This window comes from Columba livia, chromosome 4 (assembly GCF_036013475.1).
Source record: "Columba livia isolate bColLiv1 breed racing homer chromosome 4, bColLiv1.pat.W.v2, whole genome shotgun sequence".
In the NCBI taxonomy this organism is placed as follows: domain Eukaryota; kingdom Metazoa; phylum Chordata; class Aves; order Columbiformes; family Columbidae; genus Columba; species Columba livia.
Genome location: NC_088605.1, coordinates 69,934,537 through 69,946,536, shown reverse-complemented (window position 1 = coordinate 69,946,536; position 12,000 = coordinate 69,934,537). Strand labels below are relative to the sequence as shown.

General features: G+C 40.6%; 1 protein-coding gene across 1 annotated transcript in view; it reads left to right on the top strand.

Moving 5' to 3' along the window:
• The window catches only part of LARP7 (La ribonucleoprotein 7, transcriptional regulator), a 29,493-nt gene extending 22,867 nt beyond the window's left edge, over window positions 1–6,626 (top strand). The window contains 2 exon segments of the mRNA XM_065062289.1: window positions 150–241; window positions 6,225–6,626. Of these exon segments, the coding sequence (XP_064918361.1) occupies window positions 150–241; window positions 6,225–6,305 (173 nt within the window). The 3' untranslated portion in view covers window positions 6,306–6,626.
• The last annotated feature ends 5,374 nt before the right edge of the window (window positions 6,627–12,000 follow it).

The following is a 12,000-nucleotide window of genomic DNA, read 5'->3' as shown; positions in this document are numbered from 1 at the left end:
GACTAATGGGAACTCGTCAGGTTTCCCTAACAGGTATTTTCACATATGTTTACCTTAGAAAGATTCTCCCTCATCACAGCTGAAAACACTGCATCTACTTGTATTGAATACTTTTACTCATGCACTGTAATGTTAATTTGTTTTTCAAGGCGATCATGAACAGCGTTACTGGCAGAAGATTTTGGTGGACAGACAAGCTAAACTTAACCAGCCTCGAGAAAAGAAGCGGGGTACTGAGAAGGTAACTTGCAAGTCAGGTTTTTCTTTTTCCTGTATGGCCACAGTTGAAAATAGGACTCTCTTTCTGCATAGGTCTACGTTTTGTGGTACTTTAACATTTGGTTCTGTATTTAATCCACTTAGACCACTTTCTGCTGACTTTGCAGCAGGATTTTACAGCCACAAAATAGAGAATGTGTGGCTTTCCTGGTCCAATACCAAATGCAAGGCTTGTCTGTAGGGAGACAATCAGAGAAAGTTAAGGACATGACTAAAGGTATGAAGTTAGTTTGTAAGCTGGATTTCCTTTAAAACTCTGGGTGCACTCATTAAATTTTAGTCCTGATTTGCTCTTGATTTGTTCTCTAGCGTGTTAAATAAGATGGTTTTCTTCAGAATGAATTAATTTTCTCACAACTTGCACATTTTTTAAAATGTACAGTTCCTAGTGCAGTCAAGAGCCTGTGCAACAGTGTGTCTATGTCCTGTTCCTGACAAACCTGAATGCTGCTACCAGCATCCGTAGCTGAGCAACTTCCAGACCAGAACTACCTATAACATCTAGTGAACTCGGAGCACATAGGAGCTTGAGTCTGCTTGCTGTTGCTCTGTCAAACCGCTGCCTTTACTGCCTCTAGCACTGTGGTTCATCTGAAATAGCCTTCCAGCCTTGACCTTGGTGCTCTTCTCGGGCCGTGGTGTTGAGAGAGTGTTGCAATGAACTTGCAGGCTGCAGTCTCCACTCCTGTCCCACAAGATCATTCCAGGCTTGAAGGGTTTTAGATTAGGACAGTGAGATCCTTTACCCGACAGAGAGGAGCCAAAGAGCATTTCACAGACATTTTATTGCTATGTTTACTTCACACACATTGCAGATAAGGCTTCCGTGTTAGCTTTAAGCTGAATCTTTATGCTCTTGCTTGTAAAACTTCAAAATCATCTGACCTTAATTATTTTCTGGTGACTTTAGAGACTTGCTGTAACTTTCATTTACTAGATGTGCCGGTGATGCACACAATACCAAAAATTTCCTAGTTGTTCCGTATATAGTATAAAATAAATACTACATTCACCTAAAAAAACAGCAATGATACAGGTCAAAACCTTGTCTTGCACAAGGTGTATTTTGCATGTATTATCTTGTTTGTCTAAATGCTCTTTCAGAGATCCTGCAGACAAACGAATCTAGTTCTTTTAAACAAAGATATGCACAAATAATTTCCCTAAATGACTGATTTAATTTTTTTAAAGCATAAAAATAGCATTGGCTCTAGCCGTTATTCTTTAATATATGCAGTAACTTAATGTGAAAACCGTGCACTTTAGAGCCTTTTATGGGGTGCTGCCATTTTTTTTTTTTTTTTTTTTTAAATGTACTTTTACTTTTTTAAAAACAAAAGGTACCAGGCACCTTTGACTTTAATTTGGACTGTAGGTGTCCTGCTCTCAAGTTTCTATTCTTCATCTTTGGAAGACTGGTACTTGTTGACCAAACTGGCGTAAATTGGCCAGTAATGTACCTCACTGAGGCTTGCAAGTCTGAACTGTCTCAGTTCTGCCTAACAAAAGGAGCAGCAAGGATGCAAACTCCTGCTCCTCCCCCTTACACATCACCTTGCAACACCAGGAGGTGTTAACTTCAAAGCTTAGTGAATACTATTTAAATGCTAACACTGTTAAGCAAAACATCAAGAAAAGAATGCCTCATTGTAGCCTTAACTGTTTCGTTACTTCCAGATAATTAGGAAAACATTGTTTCTTTCTCTGATCATTAATGTTAATTGTAATATTTTATTTGAAACTTCTTCCAAAGTACTCACAAGTTCACTTCTCTGAAGGTTCCAATAAAAGGAAGGAAAAAATAGATTAATTCGTAATTAAACATGTACAGCTGAATATTCCATTAGTGTATCTTTCTTGTAAAGATCAATTCTGTTAAGGATTTTAAAATCCCTTACAAGATCTCTCTTTGAAGATGAGCGTTTGCCTATTAGCAGTTTTATACTTGTAATAAAGACAGCATCTCTGAGATACTTTAATTAGTGTTTAAATGTAGGCTTAAAAGTTATATCCATAAAAGCTATGTAGCTGCAGTGATATCAATGTATTTGTCATAATAATGATGGGAATAATGCAGTCATTGTTGCATGGACTGTGTCACATTACAGGCAGTACACAGTAACAGAGCACAGAGTGGTGCTTCTGAGGGTAACTTATTTTCTGGGTATTCTCCAAAGTCCAGGCTTACTCAGCTTTCCTGCAGTGGAGTCCTGTGGCATGCCAGGATAAAGGTTAATGGTCGCTTCAGCGTTTCTGGCGTAATGCCTGCCCCCAAGAATCTGTGCTACAGATTTTACTTTCTATGGCATAGTTCTTAAAATAAACTAAATGTCCAAAAGAGACCAGGTATCTAAAGGTTCCCCAAAACTTGGGACTAATGCTTCGCTGTCCTTTGGAGTTAAAACAATATTGATTGTCAAGGCTTTGCCCCCAAGCCTGGTCCCTGGCTTTCTGTAACCTCTGTACTCCTCTCTGCTGCCCATTCCCATGTTCTCTTTAGCCTGTTGTTCAACTGCGTGATAAAACAACCTTAGTGATTTAGTGATACAGATTAAAAACCTCCTTGCTGGAACTGCTTCTTTAGGGCTGTTGCCGTTTATTCAGACCTAAAGCAATTTATCAGTCTGTAGCCTTAAACTCTCTAAACTGATTAAAGTCTTCTGTTCTCAAAGCAAAGGCAGGAGTGCCTGCAAGCTTTCCACCTGGGTACTTGTCTGCTGGGGGAGGTGCTACTGAGCCCAGTTTACACCTTGTACACCCCCTTGCCTAGAAGGAAATGAAGTTTAAGAGGGTGGGAGTGGTGGTAGAAGTGAAAGGCATTCGGGGAGGAAGTGAGAATTGGGTATTTGAGAAGGGTGGAATAATTTGCAGAACATATGGGAAGGGAGGATAGTGGGAATGCCTGGGCACAGCCTACACTGGTCTCTTCTGATGATGCCTGGGGCTCCAGGGCTGTGTCCTTGCTAGACTGACCGGTTTCTTCTCTGTATACTGGTGGGGAGAGGTCCTACTCCAGGGCACAAATAAGCCCCTTTCCCTGGTTCTGTGAAGTTGGTATCTCTGGAAAGGCTGGGTACTTGTTTGGAGACATTAATAGTGGTGTACTTGGAAATATGTGGTGGCACTGCATTGATTAGCTGAAAATGAGAAGCTTTGAGGCCTCTTAAATTCTCTAGCTCTGAGGTGCTGGTATAGAAACACTCACTGATATGAACTAAGCAATTTATAACTTTTGTCTTTTCTTCCGGTGTTGGTGATTCTCTATGCCGTATGTTGAACGAATGCGCTACTGTACTCCTCGCTTCTTTTTAGGGCTTAACTCGTTTTATCCTTTGCTTTCAGATACCAGAGAATAAAAGTAACCCTTAGTTACACCTTTAAATCAATTTATTTCTGGAGAATGCTTGAGAAATTCATCTGTCAGAAGTTATGGTCTGCTGCTGTTGAGAACATGTTAAGGATTCCAATCAAGTTAAATGCTAGGGGGTGTAGAGGGAAAGTAGCAGTACAACTGTGGTAGTGTAATTTATATCACAGCACAGCAAACAATGCATCTGTGCAATGTCAGTGTAGAGTGTAATTCCTGAGTGTGGTCACCGATGCAGCAGCATGGCTTGCACTTTGATGCTGTGTACAACATGCAGTGTCTGCAGAACGTAGTGGTGACCACAGTCATATGGATAAATAGTAAATAATCTTATTTATATGTGAAACTTTTCAAACCTAGCAAACTGTACTGGATTGCCTAGTGAGCAAGTCTCCCTTTTGTCTCAGCACCAGCTAAATGTTTTAGTAGTTTCCATCAGATAGGTTAATGTGGATTTCATGCAGATGCATTACAGATGTGCCTATGTTCACAGGAGTTTCCTGCTTTCTCGCTTTTAAAATTCAGATTAGGCAGCCTGTCTTGTTCTTTACATTTTGTTTTATGTATTGTCTTTTTTTTTCCCTATCTTATTCATGTAACGATTTACCTCATGAGCTCTTGCCTATGGTTAAGGAATCTTATGGGGTATCATAGTAACAAAGCTTGTACCTTTGTTGGGTATTACCATGAGTGTTCTAATATGGATGCTTTAAAGACAAGTATGTTTTTAAAATTGTTCTCTGCCTGAAGACACAGTACAAAGAAGTTGAAAATTAGCAGCTTAGTTATATTCCACAAGAGCTTTTGTTGTGCCTCTGTACTGGGAGCAGCTTTCTCATCTGTGAAGAAATGGCACGTGTTTTCTGTACAGCCCTAGTGACTGCACGTGTGCGCTCTGAAACAAATGCATGAAAGAGAAACAAACTGGAGATAAACTGTTCATATTATCCAAATTATGGCGGTATTTGGAAAAACAAATGTTTTTCTTTCCAGCTACTTTGTGCTTTTAGCTCTTTGCAAGAAAGCAAAAGAACAGTTTGGCCTGCAGTGGGTGGTATGGCATTGCTACTGAGATTGTTGCCCTGAAGTGTAAATATCCTAAAAGATCCCAGATACCCTAGTATCTCTATAGGAAACTGGATATAGCTATGCACAAGTGTGGATTTGGATTCCCTGTGTAAAGTGTGAAGCTGTGAGGATGGAGAAGAACGTCTTATTCCAGGGAGAAGGTAAACTGAGAGTCCCTGAACTGCCATGGAGCTCTGCTTGTCAGGGGAGTGGTGGACTGAAGGTGCTCATAGTCTCCTGCAGGGCAAGCAAGGCTGCCTTAGCAGGAGGGAGACGGAATTACTGCCACAGTGAAAGCTTGTCTGGTCAAAGGTAGAAGCTGCAGGTACTTGTAATATGACAGGACTGAGACGTGTGGTTTCTGTAATACTCACTGTTCAGCACTTACAGCTTCATTTTGTGTGGAAAAGTAAACCAGTCCCAGCTACCCTAGTAATATAGTCAATCTCCCTAAAATGCAACTGAGAACAAACAAATACCTGGTCAGATGAGGTTTTGAGTTAGGAATTCCTAGCATTGAAGCTAAGAAATAACAGTATAATTGACTCTGCTGTTAAGTTTAAGCAGCATTCTTTATTTTATCAGTGCTGGGGAAACACTGGGGATACTTCGTCCATAAGTGCTCCAGTGACTTGGTGCTTTTGCATTGCTTATATTCACATAATTATTACATATGCATTACAATTTTTGAAAATGTTGACATACAGTACATCTATACTAAGAAATGATCGACGATGTTAGGTATAATTGTTTAGTTTCTTATTTACAATACTTCTATTAATTATTAGTTAAATATAAACTAAGCACTCTACTTCTAAATAATATATCACTTAGTCTTCTGTCCCCCTCTTGTCATGCAGAGGGATCTAAAACTTGAAAAGTAGCCCCTTGTTTTGCAGGCGGTCAGAAAGCATTTATCTCATGTCAGTTGGTTATGTGAGTTTGGCAGCTTCTCTTCAGCATCACTGTTCCTCTGAACTGCAAGGTTATTTCTCGAGATTAATTCTCAGCAGCGTTGTAATCTGTGCTGTGCTGTTTGCCCAGCCTGAAGGATGGTCCCCATCTGGATTTCAGTGGGTTTTTTTTCTTTGCTGACTGTAGAAAATGAGACAATGCTCCTAAGGCCTTGTTTTTCTTACATCAGTGACAGCATGAATCTGCTAAAAGTGCAGGCTTTTAAAACTTAGTGCATGAGACTGTGTTTTGGGACTTTGGAGGCTGTAATTTTGTTCTCTTCAGCCATGTTGGGAGGAAGAAGGGATGCGATGAAAGATGCTGCACTGTCCAGACATTGAAAGAGATGTGCTATTTTTGATGGTCCTGAGGCAATACTGAAATTATACCAGGGCTGCTTTACTTTTTTTTTTGTCAGTACCCGGTAACTTAGCTGTTCAAAGATGTGTTTTTTTCTTATGAAGTTTGATAAATCAGTGAATAATATATTCATGACTGTGGGATAAAATCATAACCATAATTTTCCTCTAATCTCCAATATTTTTCCTGTTTGCAGCTGATTGCTAAAGCTGAAAGAATGAGACTTGAAAAGACTCAACAGACAAGTAAACATATTCGCTTCACCGAAGATTACTAATCAAGACTGATTGTGTGTCACTTGAACTAGGTGTTAAAAAAACTACCACAGATACCACCGCTTACAGCAAACCAAGTTTTTTTTTAAAGGCATCAAAAACTGGTCCATTTGTTCCACCATTCTGCAGACTGCAAGTATAAAGACTGTTCTGAATCCCGATTTTAAATAGGCTGAATGTTTACTGCTTCTGAGCCTTTAGGTAAAGCTTTCTGGAGAAAAAATGTATTGAGAGATCTTGCTTTAGTTCACTTCTGATTTTTTTTTTTGTATGTTGAAGTTTTATACACTAGGTTAAAAAATAAAATGCTTGAGAAATTTTCAGTTGTGCGTCTCTAATTCTTCAGTCTGTTTTTGCCACTATAAATAATGAAACTGGTAAATGCTAAATAAACCTCTCTAGGCCTCTGTTTAGTCCATCCATCTGTTGCAAAAATACAATAGAATGACGATATAATCTTCCATGTATTGTAAAGTGGGCAGGACTGTCAGAAAATCTGTCATTGGAAAGTCTGGAAGAAAATTTACTTACATGAAGTGCACACTATAGTGAATTTAGACTTTTTAAAAAGAATCTTTGGGGAAAGACATAAGAAAACCTTTGTTACATCTGATAACTCTTAACTCCAGAAATAATTCTTGCATACAGATGTGTTAAAGTTGTGTAGTTCTTGAATTAGGATGGTGATCTTAATGTGGTTCTTTAAAGTATTACATTGTAGACTTGCAATATTACAAACAAACCAACCAAAAAACACTCCACCAAACAGTAAAACTGAATTAAATTATATAGAAGGTTGAACTTAAGTATAACGAAGTCTGCTGTTAGAGCTCGCTCAATTAATGTAAAGGTAAATTCACATGTTTATCTGTGAGATTGTTTTAGTGAATTTTATTATGGGAGAAATAAGACACCTTGATTTATAAAAAGTGTGAAACTTGCATATAAATAGAAGGACAAGCAAGTTATTTTTGAATGTAGAAGTACATTCCTAAAATACCATCACAGTTTCTTGAAGGAAATTGTGTCAATGACACTGTAGGTGGTTTTGTGGCTATAGATTTTGCTGGTAAGATAACATTTTAAAATTCTATAACATTACTGAAGCAGTGTAGGTATTTTCATGATACATATTCTAGTAAAGCTTGGTGACACTTGTATATTTTTGCTATCTGAGGAATGAATCTGTACTATTTCTGCTGAGTTCTTGAAGGTAGTGTGGGTATAATAGCCACAGTGGCTTTGCAGTCAGGGAAAACAGGACACCAAGGAGGGAAAAAAAATTGGAAAATACATTTTTTTGAGAGATTATATCAAAGCATATTAACTGTAATTGAACTGTCTGAGATAACAATGTGGAGAAGCAGCACAGCAACAGCAGAGTTTGTTTAAAGCAGTGTGTATGTGCCGCTACTTGTGTATCCTGATGCAGCAGCGGTGGGAAGGATTTATGTGCACAGCCCGCCGGCCCAGGGCTCCATCCTTGGCTCCCACAAGACCCCAGTTAGCACCAGGGCCACCAGCAGATGGGACCAGTCCCCTCTCCTCGGGGAGAACGAGGAGGATTACCACACCTCAGTGGAGGGGGGATGGCAGCGATCACACTAAAGATACCAGAAATGCAGAGGGGAAAAGTGCGAGATAAGAGACAAATGGGAGGGGAGGCGGCGGGGCTGGGAGCAGAGCACTTGCTAATGGTTCTTGGAAGTTGCATAAGGACAATTGCTCCCAGGGGTCTGCAGGGGCGAGGTGAGAATTAACCTGTGTTCCAGGCGCTCATGCGTGGACTTCAGCAATATTCAGATGTTTAGTCCAATTACAGGATTATTTATTATTTAAATTTCTGCTCCTGCCTTACACTGGGTGGGTGAGATATTCGATGACACGGCAGAGAGAACTGAGATACCCAGCTATGGAATGAATTGATCAATGAACGTCTTCTAGGCATCCTGCCTGGATGGGATTGATTTCCCCCTGTTTCTGTGGTGTTAAGGGGGAAAAAAAAACCCAACCCAAACAAACACAACCGGCCTAGACTGGGTAAAACGTTTTGGATTTCTCTGCTGAAATTGAGTCAAAATTTCATTCATGTTATAAATAATTCAGATCATAAATGATTTGTGGAGAGTGGAGCAGAGTTGCAAAAGCCTTCATTTTGGAGTGTTGCTCTTTTAATAATAGTTGCTGACTTGAACATGTATCAAGAGAAGTCACCCTTCTGTTCCTGGCTGTATTTATATAGGTTAAGTGTTTACAAGTAAACATCAGTTTTCTTCTTCTCCTTTTTTGAACTAGTGCAGAAATCCACTTCAGTATGGATGGGTGGTGTTTCATCTTTTCTGAAGAAGTAAATACAATTTTTGCCGCTTATTTCAGAAGTCACGTACGTGTAATATGGTCTACATGTCTTTAGAAAAGCAGCTTGGATTTTTAAGCATGCCAGAATGGTTTCTATATTTATGGTGGGGTATTTTGTGGTGTTTTTTTTTGTCTTTAAATACACATGACAGTTAATATCTGCTGTTGTTATCCATCAACATATGCTAAGAAGAGGAGTCCATCTGTTGTGTTTTACCATCCCAATAGTTGCATCCCCAAAGGTACTTTGTATTTGACCTTACCAAAGAGGGTGCATTTTGTGAAGTCTGGCACATTGTCATTGACCTGTGGTGGTTTGAGGTTTTGTTTGAATTTTCTGCTTTACTGCTTTTCTCTAGGTCCATGTACTGCTGGGAACTTACAACACTGACTTTTTTCCTTCCCTCCCACTCCCCAGAAATACAGCGTTTTATGTAAAAAATCAGGATGATGCGGTGAAACTGTAGGAATTCATAACCTTGAACTGTTCGTTCGTTTTTGCTGATTTATCCATCTCCCCTGGCTGTAGAGTGTTTTGAAAGAACATGATTGCACATAAATCTGCCTGGAGCAAAAAACAACGCTGATTCTGCTCTTCATGACCCAGCATAGGGCTAAATCTGGAATGATTTTTTGCGCTCATGTTTACCTCTCTTCCACATGCAGACTCTGCATGGCAGCAGCAGGACTGTCACTCTGACCTGTGCGAGGCCTTTGGTGCCAGCAGAACATGCATCGTTTGAGCCTCCAATTAGAAAGACAGCTCTGTATTTTGGTTTGGGTTTTGTTTTGACAAAACCTAATGTAACAGGAGTGTTTAACTGTAGATCTTGTGGTCCATACCTTGGAAGATTTGTTTCTCTAGGGACTATTCACGGTGTTCTGATCCAACCAACCTGACGGTGGGTGCTCTGTTGGAAATGTGTTTTTCTCCCCCTTGCCTCCTCCTCCACCCCCAAAAAAAAGCTTATTCGGCTTCTCCTCTGATGCAACATTTCCACATTTGGAGACCAGCCTCGTGAGTGCTGTTGTCTCCAAGCGAGGACTGTTGCAGTTACCTTAGTGATGCCAACTTGCTGGCTGGGACCAGGGCTCCTTTGTGTTGGGGTTTGCACAGAGCTCAGAAGTAAGAGGGACAGGACTGCCTGGTGTGATGGCAACAAAGAGCATGGGAGGGTTCGATTAGAGGTGGTCTGCTTGCTAGCAGACACCAACTAGCAAGGTGAGGGGATCCAAGCAGGTGAGAAGAAGGTTGGGTGAAAATCTGGGTTGAAGATTTGGAGTGGGAACTTATGTTGCAAATCTTGTCACCTGCAGGGAAGAGTCTCCAAACTACAGGAATACTGTGTGTGTTAGCTGGCTTGGATTCAGTCTGCTTTTGCAACTGCTCTTTTGGCGTCACATTAGAGCAGGCATTCGAAGTCTCAAAGCCCCATTGAACACATATGTTTTCCACCAAAATAATTGTTGATACACAGTAAGAAAGAGTCACTGTCTTGGATTGCAGGCTAGGGTTCTGGTGGGAGGGATTGTTTGGGTTGTGATTGTCACCCTTGTATTTTGATCCCTTCTAATTTTGATCTCCATCTTCCAGATGGGATCCCATGTCCCTTCTGCTTCAGTCCTCTCAAAAGAGGCGCATGCACAGACCCTCCTGCAGTGGAGCAGGGGGAAGCACAGGCCTTCAGAGCAAATTGTTCGCACTCTCCCACATCAGCTGGTGGTAACGAGATCATCCCCAAGATCCATTTTCCGTGGTCTGTGGTCAGTGCTGTATCCTACTCATGGCACGATGCTCATAGCCTGTGCCTTTGCTACCTGCCCTTGTAGTGTAGAAAAGCTTTACTTTTGATTTTTCACCTTGTGTTAATTTGTCTGTTTTTGGTTTGACCGTCCTCAGTCTTACTGTCAGCTGGAACAAGCAAAAAGCCTGGGAAAAAAAATCCTATAGCAAATTTCCACTGAATTACAGTTCCCATAGGAGACTCAAGTTATCATGAGATGCTGAAGTGCTGTTGTCTGGGCCATGGGTATCTGCAGTGAGAGAACATCCTAAATCTTTATCTGCCTCCTCTGCTGACATGCTGTATTCCCAAAGACTGTGTCCTTCTCTTTGTTATCTCTGATTCTTTCGCTTTTTTACCATCTGACCAAGTGTGATCTAACGTTGCCTGTCCTACCTGTTTAAACTTATACAGCTAATACTGCCATTCTGTGCATTTTTTTTTAAATTGTACTGTGTATTCTAGTTTACATCAGACTTTCAGGCTGTCCTTGAAAGCCAGCAGGTAAGTAAATTATCTTTTTCTAGAGAGGCTCTAAATCAAATTAGAAAATTACCCTCTGATAGATGACAAAGGCACTTGCCTGCATAGGTCCCCTAGAACATAGGTCAGTGTCGTAATCGCTTACTCACAATACCGTGGTGTCTAATGATCTCAGATGGGATTAAATCATGAGAATAATGCTGCAAAAAATAATTAGATAAGGCATGCTTGGGTGACTTTGAAATGCAGAAGTAATATGGTTATCTTACCTACAAATGATTAAGTTTCTGTGGATCATATTAAAGAAGTCACTCTGTAGTAGAATATTCTACCCAGCATTAAATACCTTTTATTCGCGTCAGTTGTGGCTCTGTAATGGAGGACTATGGCTTTCTTACCTGTGGTGCTCTAGATGTGAACTAGCTATATTCCTACCAGTGGTATTAAAGCATTATAATCTTAATGCTCTTCTTTCTCATGTAGCAGGTTATCAGTTCGGTCCTGCAAGTATCAAAGAACATTTATTTTAAATGCAAGTGCAAGTTTTGGTTTTTTTACTTTTATTTTTTAAATATGCCGGTTGGTGTTCTGTCAGTGTGTTAAAAAAACAGCTGGGAGAACACACTTGATTGGGTTTTTACAAAGAAAAGATGTTACTAGCTGCTTTTCATTGCGTTGTGAAGATGGGATCATCAATATCTCTGTTTGGCAGCCCAGGAGTTCGTCCCGTCTCTCACCGGGGCTGCTGGCGCCCCAGAGCCCACAGGTGGTGCTGTGCAGCGTCTATGGGCTGTGGTCCATGGTCTATGGGCAGCGTCTGTGGTCAAGCACACAGCTCCAAGGATGTGAACTGGAAAGAAAATCCTCTCTATGAGGAGGAGCCAGAACGTGCAGCTAGGCCAACCATGGTGGGAAATGTTAAGCTGACTTAATTGCTGAGGAAGACATCACATTTAAGTGCACCCAAAGTGTGTGTCTGATGTACCCACGCTCGGTGTACCACGCCAGGCATTAACCAGAAGTGCTGCAAACAGGTAGATGCTACGTAGTGTAGTAATTTGGCTTCGGAGGA